Raw genomic sequence first — 19,655 nt, forward strand, 5'->3', positions numbered from 1 at the left:
AAACATTTTTCCACCACATTTAGGGATTACCATGTACCAATGAACAATTGGGAAACATCAATGTATCCACTATAAAACTCCACCATAAGCCCACTGACACCCACAGCTACCTTGACTACACTTCCTCACGCCCTGCTTCCTGTAAGGACTCTATTCCATTCTCCCAGCTTCTCCGTTGCATCAGACGATGGTATCTTCCATAATCGTGCTTCCAATATGTCTTCCTTTTTCCTCAATCAAAGTTGACATGGCCCTTGCGTGATCCCACCACCAAGTACATCATTCCCTCCCAGCATTCCAAAGGATCCACTCCCTCCACAACACCCGTGTCCACTCCTCAATCCCCCCCCACCCACTCACAACACCCCCTCCCCCTTTCCATGCAAGCGCAAGAGATGCAAAACCTGCCCTTTTTTTACCTCCTCCCTTCCCATTGACCAGGGCCTCAAACACTCCTTCCAGGTGAAACAGTGATTTATTTGTACTTCTTGCAATTTAGTATACTGTATTTGCTGCTCACAATGCAGTCTCCTTTACATTGGGGAGACCAAACGCAGTATCAATATATCTGCATTTGCTGATTTACTTTTAACGGATATATTAAAACGGATATATTAAAATCATATTAAAATCTCCCAGAAAAAATAGCAAGTTCAACGATAAGCCCAACCACCACATAGTAAAGGACTGGTTGATGTAGTGAGTCTTTGGGTCTTTGGGTTGACTTTTCCATCCAACCCCTAATCAATGGGAGGTCTGATCTGGAGTGAAAAACAATCATGAGTATTAATTCATTCCTGGAGTGATTGTAGATGCCATGTTCTAACTGCTCCTTAAATTCATGCAGGGCTGTGCCTTACATCAGAACATAAGAAATATGAGGAGTAGGCCATTTGGCCCCTTGAGCCTGCTCAGCCATTCAATAAAATCATGGCTAATCTGATCTTGGCCTCAAGTCCACTTCCCTGTCCGCTCCCCATAACCCTTGAGGACTCCTTTATCGTTCAAAAATCTGCCTAAATCCACCTTAAATATATTCAATGACCCAGCCTCCACAGCTCTCTGGGGTAGAGAATTCCAAAGATTCACGACCCTCAGAGAGAAGAAATTTCTCATTTCTGTTTTAAATGGGTGACCCGATTCTGAAACTATGCCCCCGAGAAGGGGAAACATCCTCTCTGCATCTACCCGGTCAAGCCCCCTCAGAATCTTATACGTTTCAATAAGATCACCTCTCATTCTTCTGAACTCCAATGAGTTTAGGCTCAACCTGCTCGACCTTTCTTCATAAGACAACCCCTTCATCTCAGGAATCAACCTCATGAACCTTCTCTGAACTGCCTCCAATGCAAGTACATCCCTCCTTAAATAAGGAGACCAAAACTGTACATAGTACTCCAGGTGTGATCTCACCAATACCCTGTACAGTTGGAGCAGGACTTCCCGACTTTTATACTCTATCCCCCTTACATTCCATTTTCCTTCCTAAGCACTTGCTGTACCTGCACGCTAACTTTTTGTGTTTCATGTACAAGGACCCCCAGATCCCTTTGTACCGCAGCATTTTGTAATCTCTCCCCATTTAAATAATAATTTGTTTTTTTATTTTTTCTAGCAAAGTGGATAACCTCACATTTTCCCACATTATGCTCCATCTGCCAAATTTTTGCCCACTTACTTAGTCTGTCTATATCCCTTTGTAGATTATTTGCGTCCTCCTCACAACTTGCTTTCCCACCTATCGTATCATTAGCACATTTGGCTACACCGAAGTACACCAATTGCTCATGACCGGTGAACTCCAGCAATCACTTTTTTTGGTCAGTGCACATTCTCTCATCACTACTACTTACACAAGAAGCAACCATTCCCATTGGATATACCACTGGAACCAGGATTCGGATACCAGAGCTCCATTCAACCAGTTAAGTGTTTGATATTGAATGAAGGAGGCAAAATGGAAGAAAGGCTGATGCAGTGATGTTCAGTCCTTAGATTTCTTTACTCTGTTTTCAAAAGGTATTATTTTGGATTGAACTAGTGCTATCGAGTAGCAGAATTACACGGACAGGCTTCCAACTTGCACACTTTAGGACCTTTCTAAGGACTTTTAATGGAGAGTTGCCCATTGGACACTTAACTGGGTGCAAGTTCGTGAACTATTTTTCAGTGAAGGGGCCTTAAGTCAGGAGAGTAAAGCTCAAGAAAGTGAAACTCGCCTAAAACCAAGATATTGTTCCCACCTGCAGAGCATTGGAGCAGGTCACTTGTTCCCTTAGCTTCATGTGTGTTTGGCAAGAGAATGAAATATCTTGGGACCAAGGCTAGAATTGTTTCTGCAACGTTGCCATTCACTTGTCCTCTGCATGGCAGTATATGTAGAACAAGAACACTCACTGCATACGACCCTCACACGAACAATTGGGCAACACATGGGAACTCCCTCATCAATTATTAAATAAGATTTATCCAAGATTTTTGTTAGATCAATATTCCTTACCTTTCATCCTTAGACATTCCATTCTGGCTGTTAAAATTGAATGGGTCAGTGGGCCCAGTACTTCCAAAGAGGTCATCAAATTTATTATCAAATAAACTCTGCAAGGAAGAGGGTTAAAAGTTGTTAAATATAACCATGCTAGTGCAGTGCACAAGATTTCAGTTTGTGTGAAGACCCCAGTTCAAAGGTGCAAAGCTCCCCCCCCCTTCCACAAGCACACAGCACAAAGATAAACTAAGGATGGGAGGGAGGCAGTTCAGCTGTCAGCTTCGGAGTGACCCAGAATTTGAAAAATGAAGGCTGGAATATCATGCTGATAATTCTAGGAGAGACGAGGAAATGGGATGGGGAAGTTGGGGTAAAGAAAGCTAAGGAAATTCACAGCAACACCTGTCCAAGGAGTTTTGTGTCTGAATATAATTGTTATAGCCACCTCCCCCGAGAAATTTCTCCCCTTTGGTGAAGCCACTGATTCACACTGGGGTACAGTTCGAGGCTCCCGTTACTCAACCACGTAACCATTCTCATGTGTAACCCTGAACAGTGAGTGTCAGTAAACATGCTCAACCCTGAGGGCACCACTGCTGCATGCGTTGGGGAGCGGAAACTTTGGCTGTATGTGTTGGAGTGGGAACCCTGGCTGGAGCCTAAGGGTGTTTAGACCAATTTAGTACCTCTTCTGCCGCAATCAGCAAACTCAGCACATACTGGGAATTGAACCAAGGTGTTCCTTGCCTGTCTGTAGGGCTCAGTTTCAAGTGAGCCCCTTTTTCAAGGCAATGCATGGTGCAGCCCGGAGGCAACAGAAAACCCAGATATTATTTTGCAGCAACCAATCCAAGGGAGAACTACAGCTCACCTAAATGGAGCATGTATAAAATAGTATGAAAAGCAGATGGTGGCAATCTGTTTAGGGTAAGCAATAACAATGCTCATGCAAGAGGACCCTGGTCATCAACGGGGAGTGATCACCTCAACAACTTGCATTTATATAGTGCTTTTAACGTAGTAAAATGCCCCAAGACACTTCACAAGAGTGTAATCAAACTGATACTGAGCCACATAAGGAAACACAATGACAAGTGACCAAAATCTTGATCAATAGGTTGATTTTATGAAGCATCTTAAAAGAGTCAGAGATAAAGAGGCAGAGAGGTGTAGGGAGGGAATTAGAGCTTAGGGCCTAGGCAGTTGAAGGCACCATAGAAGTAATGAAAAGGAGCAGTTCTGCTCGCAGTGGGATGGTTGCAATGGGAATAGCAAGCCTGCAGTAGGACTGAAGACCAATACCCACAGAAAGTGGGTACCGTCAAAACCAGGTCTGTGACCCATTGTCAGTGTTCGGACGAAGGGTCACAGACCTGAAACATTAACTCTCTCCACAGATGCTGCCTGGCCTGCTGAGATTTCCACCATTTTTTGTTTTTATTTCAGATTCCAGCATCTGCAGTATTTTGCTTTTGTATTAGTGCTAAAAATGGATCCCAGCTAGAAAACAAAAATACACTTGAATGGGCAAAATGAAGATTGAGAGACTGCATGGTGGACATGGGCAGAACAACTGTGCAGGACATACAGAATAATACGACAGCACGGTCGTGAGCCTGGATTTCCCAATCGTTGTTTTAAACCGATTGCAGAATCTAGGCCATGGTGTGGAAAGGCTAGTCTAACAACTGACTTGGAGAGAGCAGTGACAGATAGAATTGTTATGCATAGGCTGTACTTGCTCACGATTCTTTGGCTTTCTACAGAAATTAAACAGTGGGAGTTGCTTTGGTGAAATAATGTTGCAAAGTTCTGCTGTCACGACTCGGACACACATGCCCTCTGGAGCAGCTACGCACAGGATACTAAAGATTACTGGTCCAGATGAAAGCACGGCTCCCCTAATGGATGCAGCTAATAATCCTTCAAACCTCTTCAGCAAAGCAGGGTGTAAAGCCACTGAGAGAGAAGGCAATTATCACCATGGTAACAATTCCATCTCTCCATCTCAGTGCCTCTTCTATACATTAATCCTTTCTACTGCACAATGATAAAAGATTCAGCGAGGAAGAAAAAACAATTGTTCACAATTTCACAAGTTTCTTTTTGACTGCGCATTCTATTCAACGTTTAATCCCTGTTGAAGAATAGGGAAGAAAACTTTCCCCATTACAAACCATACTGCTGACACAGCACTCTTCCTACCAACTCTACGTTTCACCCTCCTCATTATAATCCAACATCTGCAACAGGCCACTTCCCTTCCCATTATAAATCCAATATGGGTCCCAGGCCATCATCTTCCCTATTCCAAGCTACAAGCTGTTCCATCCCCAATACAAACTGCCCAATATCTAGTTAAACAACATTGTGACCCAATCAGATTATAAATCCGGGTTCACTTCACATTAGCTGAATACCTTTAAAATGTTAAATGATCACATCCAAATTCTGGTTCATTTTATGTAAAATACATGAATGAAAGAAATAAGTTTTCACGGTGAGATTAGTCACTTCACTATATGAAAAAATAACACAAAGACACGATTATATGGATACCGGAGGCAAAAGCTCACATTCGAGCTAGCTTTCTCTTTCCACTACACTACACAACCCTCCGATTTACTCTACCATTTTGGTTTCGGAGAGAATGAAAACCAACGCCATTAAGACTTTGGGGGGAGCGGGGGGAGAAGAAATCAATCAGTCTGTTGAGGAGTCCATTTTGTACCCACCTTTAGAACCGTGAGCAAAGCGCATATGTTTCATTGTTGAATGGCAGGCTATCAACACTGAATGACCAAAGTCTTAGTCGATAGCCAACTGACTGACTGACCCCTGGGGCTTTCCCATTTGTCTCATAGCTACAGAAATGTTCATAACCAACCAGTGTCACTGCAGACAGCTCAGTTGCCTACCCCCCGCCCCCCACCCCCCCCCACCCCGGGAACCACTCAATCACCAGGTCATGAAATGTTGTTGATCTCCCCTTTGTAAATCACTACCGCTGCGATAAGAACTCTGCAGCTGATCTTACGTTGAGAAAAGATGTCTTGCAAATTAACCCCTTGTAAGCTGAATATATACAGCAAAACCATAAATGTTTTAAAACGGTTCTATTTTAAAGCTGTCCATTAAGAAGAGCAGATGAGGAAAAGGATCTGGATGTTATCACCGGTCACCCTAAAGGTTGTTGAGCCGACGTGAAGTAAATCAGGCACTGGGGCATTGGATTACAAGTTAGAACAAGCAATGCTGACATTTTATAGATGAAAGGAGACACCAATTCTGCAGTGCAATGCGTTGGCCACCCTCGCTCAAAAATACAGTTCCAAGGAGAGTGACCAGGATGATTCCAGACCTTAACTGAGTAAGCGGTGCAAAACACAGGTGACTGGAGTTATTTTCAATGCAGAAAAGATGAAAGAGTAAACATGATACTGGTCTTCAGTATAATGTAGTATTACCCAGCCCACCACCTCAAATCAGGAGGCATACTCTTAAAAATCATGAAATTTGGTATAGAAATCAGGAGCTACTATTTTGTTTCCACACCCAACCCCTCGCTGACCTTTGCTCCCAGACAGGAAGCTCATTCCGTGACCTTTGCTCCAGGACAGGAAGCGAATTCAGCTGTCACTAACCAATTAATGGCATAAGAACATAAGAAATAGGAGCAGGAGTAGGCCATGTGGCCCCTCAAGCCTGCTCTGCCATTCAATATCATGGCTGATCTTCAACCTTAACTCCACTTTCCTGCCCAATCCTCATATTTCTCAATTCCATTGGAATCTCAACTACCAGTTTAATGAGGAAAAAATCTTCAATTTCAAATGACTTGTCAAGTTAATTCACATCTATGACAAATATTTCAATGGCCCCAAGTTTCCACATGATTTGCTCCTGATTTTTTAGGAGCAACTGGTGTAGAACGGAGTATCTTAGAAATCGGAATTCTCCACATTTAGTTTTCTGCAGTTCTAGTCAGGTAGAACAGTTTCACTTTTGAACAGAATTTTTTTTTCAAAAGGGGGCATGTCCGGCCACTGACGCCTGATTTCAAAGTTTCCACAGTGAAAACGTACTCCAAACTAACTTAGAATGGAGTAAGTGAAGATTTTTGTACACTTGAAAAAACCTTGTCTACACTTAAAAAAATCAGGCGCAGGTTACAAATTAGGCGTAGGGAACGAGGTGGGGGGAGGAGGGGGGGAGGAAGGGAAGTCATTAAATTCTACAATCAATCCTTAATTATACTTATACAAATAAATCCAACCTGAATAAAAATTTATAAGCAAAGAAAAGATTAAATAAACCATGTTCCTACCTGTGTGAAAGTGCTTCAGGCAGGCCTTTCAGGCAGCGGTGTGGCGTCAGTGTGCCGGCGGCAGCGGCAGCAAGCAGCCTTCGAGCTGAGCTGCAGTGCTTGAGGCAGGGGTGTGGCGTCAGTGTCTCGTCTCGGCGGCAGCGGCAGGCAGCAAGCAGCAAGCAGCCTTCGAGCTGAGCTGCGGTGCTTGAGGCAGGCCTTCACTCCCCGCGAAGATGCAGCACCCGGACGGACTTGAGGCCATTCGGCCATGGGATTGCAGCGGTGTCAGTGGCTGGTCGGGAGCCGAAGAAAGAACAGCAGCAGCCTTCGAGCTGTGAGGGGGACTGACTGAGGCCATTTGGACAGGGAGAGGCAGCCACATCGACATCTTTTATATTTAAATTTGCAGAATGGGTGCTGCATTGTCAACACCACATATGATGCAATGGTTTGCTTCCTCATGCAAGAAATTGTTTGTTCTTGGTGGATGTTGATCCATTGCAAAGTTGAATTGGCACTTTTATTTCTCCAAACACACAGTCCTTAATTTGCAGGCACTGGTTCTGCAAGTTTAGCAGTGAAAAGCTGAACTCACTGATTTCAGCAGGTGATTTATTCAGCAGTGCTGCTAAAAGCACTCCCTCACACACAGAAATACCAAGAAAATTAAAATACAAGCCTTTGCAGGGGTCCAAGAAACAAATCTTCACTTTTTCTGCAGTACTTTTAAAAATGGCCGAGTGCCAATGTTTACTTCAGACTGCGCGTGCGCGAACACTCCAACCCGCACGCGCAGGGTTGCCGGCACCAAGAAGCCTCATTTCAATTGTACCCGCTCCCTCCTACTTACAAAATCGGCGCGAGTGGTAGGCTGCGCCCCCTGTGCACCGCGCCAAGCAGACATCGAGCTCTTTACCGCACTTTTTTTCCGGCGCCGTTTTCGGCGCGAAAAACAGGCGCCCAGCCCTGAAACTTGGGGCCATAGAGTGTAACAGAAGAGCAGATCTTAAATTTTATAAACTGTAATCTTTCTGCATGCATTCCAGTGGATGGCTTATTTTACATAATTGTATCTTACAGCAGTGTATCTGCACATTTTTGCACGATGTTAAATTCCGTACATTGTTTCCTAAACCTCACTTGGTATGCTACTAGCTTTCCATTCGCTAAACATAGCTTTAATAAGTCACTGAATATATTTAAGAGGGAGATAGATAGATTTCTAGAAACAAAAGACATCAAGGGGTATGGAGAAAAAGCGGGAATATGCTGTTGAGATAGAGGATCAGCCATGATTATATTGAATGGCGGTGCAGACTCGAAAGGCCGAACGGCCTGCTATTGCTCCTATTTTCTAATATGTTGGGTATGGCTTTTATTACCAGTTGCATTTTGTGCTTCTTGAACACAATGTCTGACTTACCTGGTAGATTATTCCAAATGTGTGGTACCCTTTGAGAAGGAATATTCTCTGGTATGTTTTAAATTTACTTTTCTCTAATTTAATGTCCCCTAATCCTATGGTTTTATCTTGAAATAATATTGAGTTTGCTTTATCTATACCATAACATATTTTCTGGCCCTCCATGTTCTTCCTTTACCGCCTTTTCTCTACATAGAAGAGCCCAAACCTCATCACTTTTCCTCAAAGCTCATCTCCTTTACACTTGGGATCATTTGTGTTCTGCCCTGTATCTGAAGGATTCTGACCAAAATTATAACCAGTGCTACAACTGCAGTTTCACTAGTGTATTATAAAGTCTAAGCATAACCGCTGTTCATGTACTCTATTGTTCATTTATTCTATTGTGGCCATTTGTCTCAGTATTCCAGTTGCTATTTTAATCTACATTGTCTCATGTTGAAAATGACCCTGCTGTTACTCCCAGGTCCCTAATAAGTCTTCCTAAGCTAATTATATTTCCTTCATTGTGTACTGGCATTTCTCAATTTTTCATTTAACACTTTTAAGTCGCCAGTGTTAAATTCTATTGTCCATTTGTCTGTCTAGTTTCATAACTTGCATATCTTTCTCTGCATTCTCTTTCCTTACTCTTTTCCTTGTTTCAGTGTTGTCTGCACATTTAACAATTGGTTTCTGCGTTATGGTCAATTATGTTCCAACAGTATATTTTTCACGAGCATATGCAAATCGGCGTGTTCTTTTCTCCAAAAGAATCCCGAGAGTTAGGTGTTCCATCGCCAGATCGCAAATGATGCTTCATTGCATTCTGAAATAGTGTCTGTCAATATCAATACTGATAATGCAATTGGTAAGCGATTCAACCTGGTCAGTAAACACAGAATTCGACGATATAATTCGAACGATCACAAGCCCCAAGCAAGATTAGAGATCCCTACGGTGGTTATGAGTACCAGAAAAAGCAAACTCTGGATCAACTGATGCCTTTAAAAAGTAACTGGATCAATGCCGATCGGGAGTTAGAGCTATTAATAGATCTGTTTCATTCATATGGGGGTTAGGAAAAGAGCAGAGATCTTGGGCAGAAGGGAGGGCTGCTGAATTCCCTGTCAGAGTTTCAGTGAATAGGAAGGTGTCCATTGGAGATTGCACTGACTCAGGATGTTTAGGGGCAATCAGAAGGTAGTCTCTTCCCACCCACTTACTCGGTGCATTGATTTCAGCCCATGAACAAACCTTACACCCTCCCTCTCAAATCACACAGATGTAATTTAGGAGCTAAAAACAAGACAGCGAAGATTTACCTGAGTACTACTGAAAAAAAGAAAAAAAAATGCAAAATCAATTTTCTTCCTCACAAACTCATCTGATTTGTTGAAAGCAGCCATTTTGACCGTGTCTGGATCACCACAAAGCTCGGCCAAACTGAATCTGTCTGGCTGGCTGGCTCCCTTCCTGCCGATGTAATTGAATTTCTAGAAACAGTTTTGGTTTAAGTTTCCTCTCCAATTTTCTACCCTCTTCTTTTGAAGATTGGCCTGTACGCCATCCAATGCATTTGCTCAGCCAGCCAATGAGACGAGCCACAAGAACATCTTGGCTGCGTGGCAAAGCTGATGCTGAGAACCACAATATCAGGTTAGCTACAGCAGAGTCTGCATTTGGTCTCCTTGCTACAAAGCTCTCATTAAACACCACTTCCTGTACCTGATGGGATGATGAATCCATCTCGACCAGGTCGTCCGTTTCCACAACTGGCTCGCTGTCAGGGGAGGTGGACTCGACCGGGATCACCACAACAGGGCTGACGTGCTCAGACAGTGCCGAGGCTCGCAGGAAGTTAGGCGCATTCTGCAAGGAAACAATTAATAATTAATACTGAATTAAAAATGCTACAAGTACACAGTCGGTCCATAAACATTTGAAAAGAGCAGAAAGGTTAATGCTTTGGATGTAAACCGTTCATTCAGCTTACACCCAAAACATTAATTTCTTTCTTCCCTTTTTAGGTATTTGGGAGATCATAGAGAAAGGAACGTCATACAAAGATGTTCAGCATCTGCCACTAATATCACCCACAGCAATCATATTTAACTGCATATTGATTAAAAGAGAATGGTGGTATATTGGTGAATTTGACAGACTTCAGGATGACTTGGTGCAACAAATGTATTGCTGAGATTTCAGTAAAGCATACTGGTGGGTGTGTGAAATCTTCCCACTGCGTCCACTTGAATTGCATTGATAGTGCTGGAACAATTTGAGGTGATGAATGTTAATTACCTACGCCAGCTATGGTTTCCTCATTACTTCAGAAACGTTCAACCTGATCTATGCAAAATCTGCCGGTGCCGAAAGATTCAGGGTTATAAAATTTAGGGAGTTCCTGTGAAGTGGCACGCATTGATCTCCCTGATAATCATTCTTACCCATGCAATTGATGCAACTCTAAGTTAATTTGACAGCACTTACTCCCTCCTACATCATCTCCAACTTCCCTTCCCTCTCCCAGGTCCTTGACCATATTGTCCCAATCCATGCCCATCTTTCCCGCAATTCCTTGTTTGAATCTCGCCAATGAGGTTTCCGGCCCTGCCAGAACACTGAAACGGTCCCAGCCAAAGTCACAAATGACATCCTCTGTAACTGTGGTGCATTATCCCTCCCTGTCCTCCCCGAGCTCTCTGCAACTGTGGACATATTCAACCACTCCATCCTCCTCCAAAGCCTCTCCTCCCTTGTCCAGCTCAGTGTGACTGCCCTCATTTAGTTCCATTTTTACCTATCCGATCATAGCCAGAGCCTTTTCTGCCCAGCCCCTCACCATTGCCTTCAAAGTTGCCCAGGGATCTATCCTTACTCTTCTTTATCTACATGCTGCCCTTTGGCAACATCACCTGCAGACACAGGATCAGCTTCCAGCTTCCAACGATGACATCCAGCTCTACCTCTCAGCCACCTGTTTCGACCCTTTCACTGCCTCTGTGTTGTCAGGCTGTTTGTCAAACTCCCAGTGTCAGATGAGCTGCAATTTCTTAGAGTTAAACATTGAGAGGACCGAGGCCACCGACTTCGGCCCCTCACAAATTCTGTACCCATCAACAATTCTATCCCCAGCCCGGCCATCGTTTCATATACACCAAACTGTTTGCAACATTGGCATTCTATTTGATCTCAAGCTCAGCTTCTGATCCCGTATCCTCTCCATCACAAAGAACAACTACTCGTCTCCTCCGCCACCTCAGCCCATCTTGTGCTGGAACCCACAGCGACGCTTGGCACTTCCTGACTTGACCATTCCAATGCTCTTCTGGCTGATCTCTCATCCTTCATTCTCCACAAACTTTAGCTCATCCCAAACTCTGCTGCCAGCATTCTATTGCGCACCAAGTCTTACTCACTCATCACATCTATCCTCGCTGACCTACATGAGCTCCTGGTTCCCCATCCCCTCAAACGTAGGATTCTCATCCTCATGTTTAAATCCTTTCATGGCCTTACCCCTTCCTCTATCAGTAGCATCCCCTAGTCCAACAACCCCACCTCCATCATACTCTGCTCCTCTGACTGGCCTCTTGTGCATCCTCTCCTCCCTTCGCCCCATCATTGGCCGTGCCTGTAGCAACCTAGCCCCATGCTTTGCAATTCTCTCCCTAAACCTTTCTGCATCTTCACCTTCCTTTAAGGCCCTACTTAAAAAGCATCTCTTTGGTCACCCCATCTAAGATCTACTCCTTTGGTGTGGCATCCATTTTTTTCTGATTACATTTTGGATGTATTTTGGGATATTCTTCTACATTGAAGGTGCTATATAATTGTGCGGTTGTTGAGAAAGACAAAACCAGCATTGGGAACATCACCTCGAAGTCACTGTTTCTTCACTGCTGCTAGGCATTTCCTACCCAATGCCATCATGGAAACACCAATAACTTCTCAGGGCATCTTGGCATAGGCAATAAATGCAGCCTAGGCAGTGCCACCCACATCCCAAGAACAAATCAAAAACAGATGAGGCAAGGTTGTACTTGCTTAAACTGTCGGGGAGGTGGAGGAAGCATAGCTAGCAAAAGGCTATCCTTCACCTGGCCCCTTGTTACCCCACCGGGGAACAGCAATGTCTAACTGTCGGCTCACCAGGCTTGGGTTTTAGAATCCACGGCAAGGTTAGCTTTCAGGCCTTGGTGACTTTTGGAACATTTCAAATTGGTTTCAATTTGATCACCAAAAGCCTTTTTCCTTGGACAGTTGGTTTGGAAATTCAGTGAACTCTGAAGCCTAACCATGGGCTAAAACGTCAGCATTGCTGTTCTGGACTCTGCATTAATGATGTCTCTTGTAGATAGCTCCAAATGTTTGGCTAATGCTGCCTGTAATACCCATAAGGGCTGTTGTTGTAGTTGCTTCACTGCAAATGGTTTGCTTATATATAATTATGACCCAGTTAGCCTGGTAATGCCAATCTCATTTACTCTAACAGTTACTCTAACTTTCAATTCCTTTTTTGGAGAGAACAAATGCCTTGCTGTCCAATGGGACTTTTCTGCAAATTAGAACCCTGGGGAGTCAGCAATAGGCTGTGTAAACAAGAGTCCCTCAGTGGCTATGGGAACACCAGCGTTGCCAACCTCCAGAATGCAGACATCAGGAGACTGCAGATGCTGCCAGTAATGCAATAATCAGGCTCACTCGTATTTTTAACTGACTTTAAAAGTCCCCTCTCTGATACAATCACATCACTGCCAATCCCAGTGCAATAAAATCACGAGGCAATCCGTTGTGTCAAAAAGATGAAGCACACGCAGTGCACGAACATTAACATCTCCCATCTTTCTACTTTTCCCCACAGCAGCTACCTACCAGCAAGAGAGAGCCGTGGAAATCAGCTCGAGTAGGATCGGTTGGAGAGAAAGAGAGGAAAACAAGGGGAGTGGAAGTCAGCTGGCGGGGGATCACTTGGCCCAGGCAGAATGAACCTAGGTCACGATAGTGGAGGCTGTCCAACTTCAAAAGAAATAGCAGAGGGTAAAGGTGGGCCATGTGCTATACGAGATCCGAGAGCCAGGCTGCAATGAGAGGCCATCCAGCGACAGCGATTGAGTGTTACAGGAATTGGGCATTGTTAATTTGGGTATACCTGCCACGGTATCCAAGTTCACGATTTGGGCGGGGGGTGGGGCAGAGGGCACGCAGGGTCAGGGGCCACCACCACAAAAACAACAGGAGCAGTTGGGTGGAGCAGGTAGGAGGGAAAGATGCAGTGTCTCCATATGATACGGGATCAGGAACCAATGCTAAAAAACTAAAACTGAAGTTCAGTTGAGGACAAGATGAAAAAAACTAAAAATGAAAGACCTTTCATTTACTTTTGGAAAATTCAGACTAATCGCATTCTTAGATTAATTAAAGCAACCCAGATGGGCACAAGAGACCGAGAACAGAACTTTAAAAAATGGTTTAAATTGCTAGTCTCATGAGTAAATCTGGTTAACTTGCAGTTGAAAAACTCTAACAGCACATCTGGTCGAGAAGCAAGTTAAAAATTATTCCATACTCTTCCCGTAGTCTCTTTAGTGACAAATCACAGGAGATTGGATCGAAAATACTGGAACTACCATGATCTGTGATAAGTCGACTGGTCTAGGATAGAGTTCCTGCTGGTATCCAGGAACGCTGGGACGTGAAGTCAGGTGTCCCAGCTAGGTGAATATTCCGGAGTTATGGGAACATTTTTCCATGCAAACTGTTAATCACTCATAACAAATTATTTTTTTGCCACAAACATTGACACGGTTATTTTAAATGGCTTAGCACTTGCAGTTAAAAAGTACAGGGAAGAATATAGAGCCAGTGTATTGAACAATTTGAACAAGAACATATCTCACATGTGCAACCGAATCAGAGTGAAGAAATGATAGGAAATAGTTTTGTCCTTGAGAACAGTCTCCTCCTCTCTCATTAACCTCTCCTCCTCCCTTGAAGAAGATGGAATCTTTCTCCTACCACTTTTGAGGAAACAAAATGGTTGCCAGGGAGTTGGATGTGGAGACTCGTTGAAAACTGCTTTGAAAAAAAAATCTCTGAAAGGAGGCTCTTCTGTCGATGACTTACTCTTGCGTTTGCAAGCTGCCCATCAGCGGATTTACCCGACAGATGTCAGTTCTTTGCACTGTGCATTGTGATCAGTGCAAGCAGGATGCCGCTGCGTTAGAAAACGCCAATGACTGTGCAGTGATGGAAATATCACTATGCATCAGTCGGCGATTTTGACACTTCAATCACCCTGTCACATTCCATGCATCAGCAGGACCCTGAGGTTGAGCAGTTCTATAATTTAACACTGGGATAGGCTGTGAGCCCCAGGAGACTGCAACACAAGGATCTGATAATAACAAACCTCAGGAGGTGTCTTTCTTCTGGATAACTGCTGACACAACTCTCGGTCTGAACCCAATCCTCACTGAAGTGGGAGCCTTATTTCTTGTAGAAACAGGACCTTGCAGTCTCTTTGCATTGAGAGAGAGAGAGAGAGAGAGAGAGAGAGAGAGAGAGAGCTTGGGCAATGAGCCATTTTGCCAAGTTCAAGGCAGCCTTTACATACTTGTGTGACAACTCAAAATGACGTTAATGGTGTCAGTGACTAGGAATGATCCATGACGCTCAGCGACAATCCAGGAAATGAGAGCTGCTCCCCCTGGTGGCTCAGTTTGTATCAGCGCGGTGCAGTGTGGAACTGAGCCAGACAAACGCAGAAGGCTCAATCCCGGAGTTAGTTGATCTCGGACGCGGCAGTTTGGGTGCAGCAATTGGCCTCGGTTCCCCAGTGCTCCTGAGGGGGAAAATGATAAGGTGCTTCCTTCTGATTACTATCTAATGACTCCTTCTGGAAAGTGCGCGTGTGCGTGAAGTTAAGACAGGATCAAGCTCGTTTGCAATGCTCTGCATGATAGAATGGCCTGCTGGCATTGTCTGGCTCACGCGAGGAATGCCCACTTGGGCAAGGTATGAAAAGGCTGCTGACACTCTAGCCCCCAATATGAGTCAGCACCTTTAGGAGAGACGGGGAAAAATGTGAGGATGAGGAAGGGAACTTGGTATTCCAAGAGGAATGTAAACAAAAAGCTACGTTGCTACTTGATCGAAACAGAAACATCTACACATAGAAAATCCAATAGTTACAATGTTCCATTTCTGTGGATGCTGAATTTAAAGCTTAGGATCCTACAGTATTGAAATGTGACTGTAACTGTGGGAATATGGGACAGATGGGTAATCGCTTTGTAGTTATGTACCTGAACATGCTTCTACCAGGAGTAGCCAGTGAAATTATTTAGTCACCCATGAATATATCTATTAAAATCTGTTGAAGCCTCCATTTAACTCACGAGCAGTGAAATTAATTCTATGCAGCCTAATTGCTTTCTCAATCTTTATTTAACATAGACGGAGTGATGAAGAGCTATCTGTTGCACTGTTAATTTCCACAAAAAAGCAGATGCGAGTAAAAAGGGAGCAAGACTTTTCGAAATCACCAGACTTGTCGTCCAATCTTGCTCCCGTCCGAGAACTTAGAAACTTGCACAAAAAAAAGTCAAGGGCCATTAAAGCCACTCAGGAGAAAACTGAGAGGAGATACAATGGAAAATTGAGTGTTCAGATCAAGTTATTGCTGTGCACAACCAGCAAGATTTAAGGATACCATCACTGTGCTGACAGGAGTGAATAGTGCCAAAGACTTCCAGCCCCAGAACACGGATATAACGGCGATTATTAATTATTGTTTCATTCAGTAGGAGCAAGAGGCGAGGGCAATTGGAAAGCTGAGCACGGAAGGCACATCACTTGTAGAATAAACACAGCAGCCGAGTGAGTAAAAAGCCACTCGAGCTGCCCAGGGCCCATATATTATTTTACCATGCGTTTCCCCCGCAGGCACCAGTTGTTCCCCTACCTTAAGGGATGCTAAGGGGTGAATTTTACAATTTAGCACTCAGTTTTTGTGAGGGAATGCAGATCAAGATTTGGGTTGGAAGGTCAGCACACCCGATTCATGGCCTGCAGCAAATTCCATCCATCAAAATGAATGATTTTGACTCCCGAATTCCTGATCTGTCGTCCTGTTGCACAAAGAACTGTGCTGGGAGTGCTAAACTAGGAGATTTATCCTCGAATTCCTTCTCTTAATTCCCCTGGGGAAAAAAATCAAGTGTTAATATTAGTTAAATAAGGACATAGAGTGCAAAAGTAAAGAAGTAATGATATATTTATATAAGACTTTGATCAGACCAGAGCTAGAATACTGTGAGCAGTTTTGGGCATCCCATTATAGAAAGGACATTAAGCCTATTGAGAGCTTAGAGCAGATTCACCGGGATGGCAAGGACATGAAACTACGTAACAATTTGTATTTATATAGCACCTTGAACAGTGAAACGTTCCAAGGCGCTTCACAGGAGTATTAGGAGATAAAACAATTTGACACCAAGCCGCGCAAGTAGGATTCAGGGCAGGTGACCAAAAGCTTGGTCAACGAGGTAGGTTATAAGGAGCGTCTTGAAGGAGGAAAGAGAGATAGAGAGGCAGAGGGGTTTTGGCAAGGAGTTCCAGAGCTTAGGGCCTAGGCAAAAGGCAGCATGGCCACCAATGGTTGAGTGATTATAATCAGAGATGCTCAAGAGGGCAGAATTAGAGGAGCGCAGACATCTCGGGAGGTTGTGGGGCTGGGGGAGATTACAGAGACTATGAGGCTGCAGACAGTGTCACCACATTTCCTGGCCAGAATGGAGATGATTGGGTACACACACTGCTGTAAGTGATTGGGATTGATTTTACACACATGTTCTGTTTGTTGCAGTTTGTAGAGACTCTTTTTAAATATAAAGTCTGTAAATACACTTTGTTTGCATTGGTGAAAAATATCCGGTTTGGGTGTGAGAAGAGACTTGAGATACTGGCACCGTTTCTAGTGCAGTGAAGGCAGCCAAGATGAGATTGAATTGGTTTTTAAAATGATGGTAGTCTTGCCTTGTTCCCTCTATTTCCTCTGGTTGGGGATTCAGTCACAAGGGATTATCAATTAAAAACGGTCACAAAAAGGGAGGAGAGCTGTTAGCAGATATTTCTTTAATTATTGAAACATGGATTGTTTTGCCACAGGGAATCGATCAGGTAGAGACCACTGCATATTATCCAATTTTTCCTTATAAATATTTGAAGCATAGGCCTTGCTAGCGTACTTGATGTTGCCTGTTTTCCCAAGATTCTCCACCTGTGCCACAGGCGATTCAGTATTACTGAGGTGGCCCACAATCTGTGAACACTCCTCTTTTGCAGTCAGTTACCAGTCCCCATTGGCTGCTCTTTGAATCATGAACAGCCGGATCCTAGACACCAGCAGAGCCGCGGTGTCTGCCTCTCAACATTAATTATTAATTATGTGCCATCTAATATAAAGGCACTGTACTTGCACTAATCAATGTAGAACCCCATTATGTTACCTAGGGGGAACGACTGAGTCAGTCTGAGCAGGCACTGGGAATGGATGCAAACATGGAGTTGGGCTCCACTGTCCAAGGACAGAATAAAGCCCCCCGGCAACATTCTCCCCCCCACCCCAAAAGGTGCACGGGCGCGCATCGATCGGGACGTTCCCGCAGGCTGCTCACCAGCTGTTGCAGCTGGAAATGATGCTTCGCATGCGGGCCACGCAGCAATTTAACTGCACACGGGGAAAATAAATTACAGAGAACATTGGCTCCAGGCATCTTTACATTCTAAGTGTTCCAAACTCAAACGTTTTGAATACAGGTCGTCGCTTCTGCCAGAAAAGCACTGCAAATACACACATTCCTGTTGCAGACAGCAGAATGGAAGGATGCATTAGTAATCTTTCCCAGTGGGTTTTCTGCAGCCGGGCATGTGTCTGTTATGCATCCTGTACAATGGGGCCAAGCCCAGATTTCTATCGCTGTATAATGTGCTAATTGGCTGCCAACCCAAACAGTGCATCACAGCGAAAGTCTCTTATGTATATTCCAGCGATTCCATTAGGTACACAGGGACTAACATTAAGCTCGATTAGTGTTTATACAAATTCTGCTCGAGTCCGATGGGTATTGCAATGCTGCGCTGTGGTTTCTTTATCAACAAATATGTTCATAATCTGCACATCGTTACTTCATTGCCATGCACAAATATAAAAACATTGATTACCAAGAGCAGTGCCCCCTTAATGTCACAAGATCAATGGGAACAAAGACCTCAGGCAAAACTCTCCTTAGAGGCTGTGGACACTGGTTATTCAGTCAAGAACAATCCATCATGAAGGTTTATAATGGCGGTCCAGTAAGAGTTATGTTTTCCTTCCCCGTCTCTCCGAGAGTCACACTCTTGATTTGGTACAGTCCCATAGATGCTGGCTGCCTTCTGGTGCCTCACCTTAAATGCCTATTCTTCATGTGTGAACCTACACTTTGTGTATTAGCAGGCTCATCCGATGGTGAAAAGCATTTACAGCAAACAAACTGCTCTTCTCACGTGGCATCACTGTCCAGCAGAGGTTAATGAATACCAATAATGAGAGAAATCTGGCTGATTTTCCCACTCCCTAACAGGGATAATAGATGAAAGGTAGTACAGCTACCCTCATCAAAACATTGGCCGAGATCAGCCAGCTCTGTACAGATGGAGTTCAAATCCAAGACCACCTTGGTCTGTATAGAATCATACATAAGAATTAGGAGCAGGAGTAGGCCATTTGGCCCCTCGAGCCTGCTCCGCCATTCAATGAGATCAAGGCTGATCTTCTACCTCAACTCCACTTTCCTGCACTATCCCCATATCCCTTGATTCCCTTAATATCCAAAAATCTATCGACCTCAGTCTTGAATATCCTCAAAGACTGAGCCTCCACAGGCCTCTGGGGTAGAGAATTCCAAAGATTCACCACCCTCTGAGTGAAGAAGTTTCTCCTCATCTCAGCCCTAAATGGCTGACACCTTATTCTGAGATTGTGACCCCTGGTTCTAGACTCCCCAGCCAGAGGAAACATCCTCCTTGCATCTACCCTGTCAAGCCCTTTAAGAATGTTATATGTTTCAATGAGATCACCTCTCGTTCTTCTAAAAACTCAAGAATATAGGCCTAGTCTACTCCATCTTGCCTCATAGGACAATCCCCCCCAAACCAGGTATCAGTCTGGTGAACCTTTGTTGCACTCCCTCAATGACAAGTATAGCCTTCCTTAGGTAAGGAGACCAAAACTGTGCACAATACTCCAGGTGCGGTCTCATCAGGGCCCGATATAATTGCAGTAAGACGTCTTTACTCTTAAACGTAAATCCTCTTGTGGTGCACTACAGAAGGAGACCAGTCGACCTATCGTGACGGTGCCAGCCCTTTGATGGAGCTATCTAATTAATCCCACTTCTCTGTTCTTT

General features: G+C 44.1%; 1 protein-coding gene across 1 annotated transcript in view; it reads right to left on the bottom strand.

The window, feature by feature from the left end:
• hip1 (huntingtin interacting protein 1) overlaps positions 1-19,655 on the bottom strand; it is a 308,542-nt gene that overhangs the window by 89,936 nt on the left and 198,951 nt on the right. Inside the window, exons 11-12 of the mRNA XM_070857288.1 lie at positions 9,928-10,071; positions 2,501-2,598 (exon numbers count right to left, since the gene is read on the bottom strand). Of these exons, the coding sequence (XP_070713389.1) occupies positions 2,501-2,598; positions 9,928-10,071 (242 nt within the window). The remainder of the gene's footprint in view (positions 1-2,500; positions 2,599-9,927; positions 10,072-19,655) is intronic.

The sequence above is a fragment of the Pristiophorus japonicus genome, chromosome 16, assembly GCF_044704955.1.
Source record: "Pristiophorus japonicus isolate sPriJap1 chromosome 16, sPriJap1.hap1, whole genome shotgun sequence".
NCBI lineage: Eukaryota > Metazoa > Chordata > Chondrichthyes > Pristiophoridae > Pristiophorus > Pristiophorus japonicus.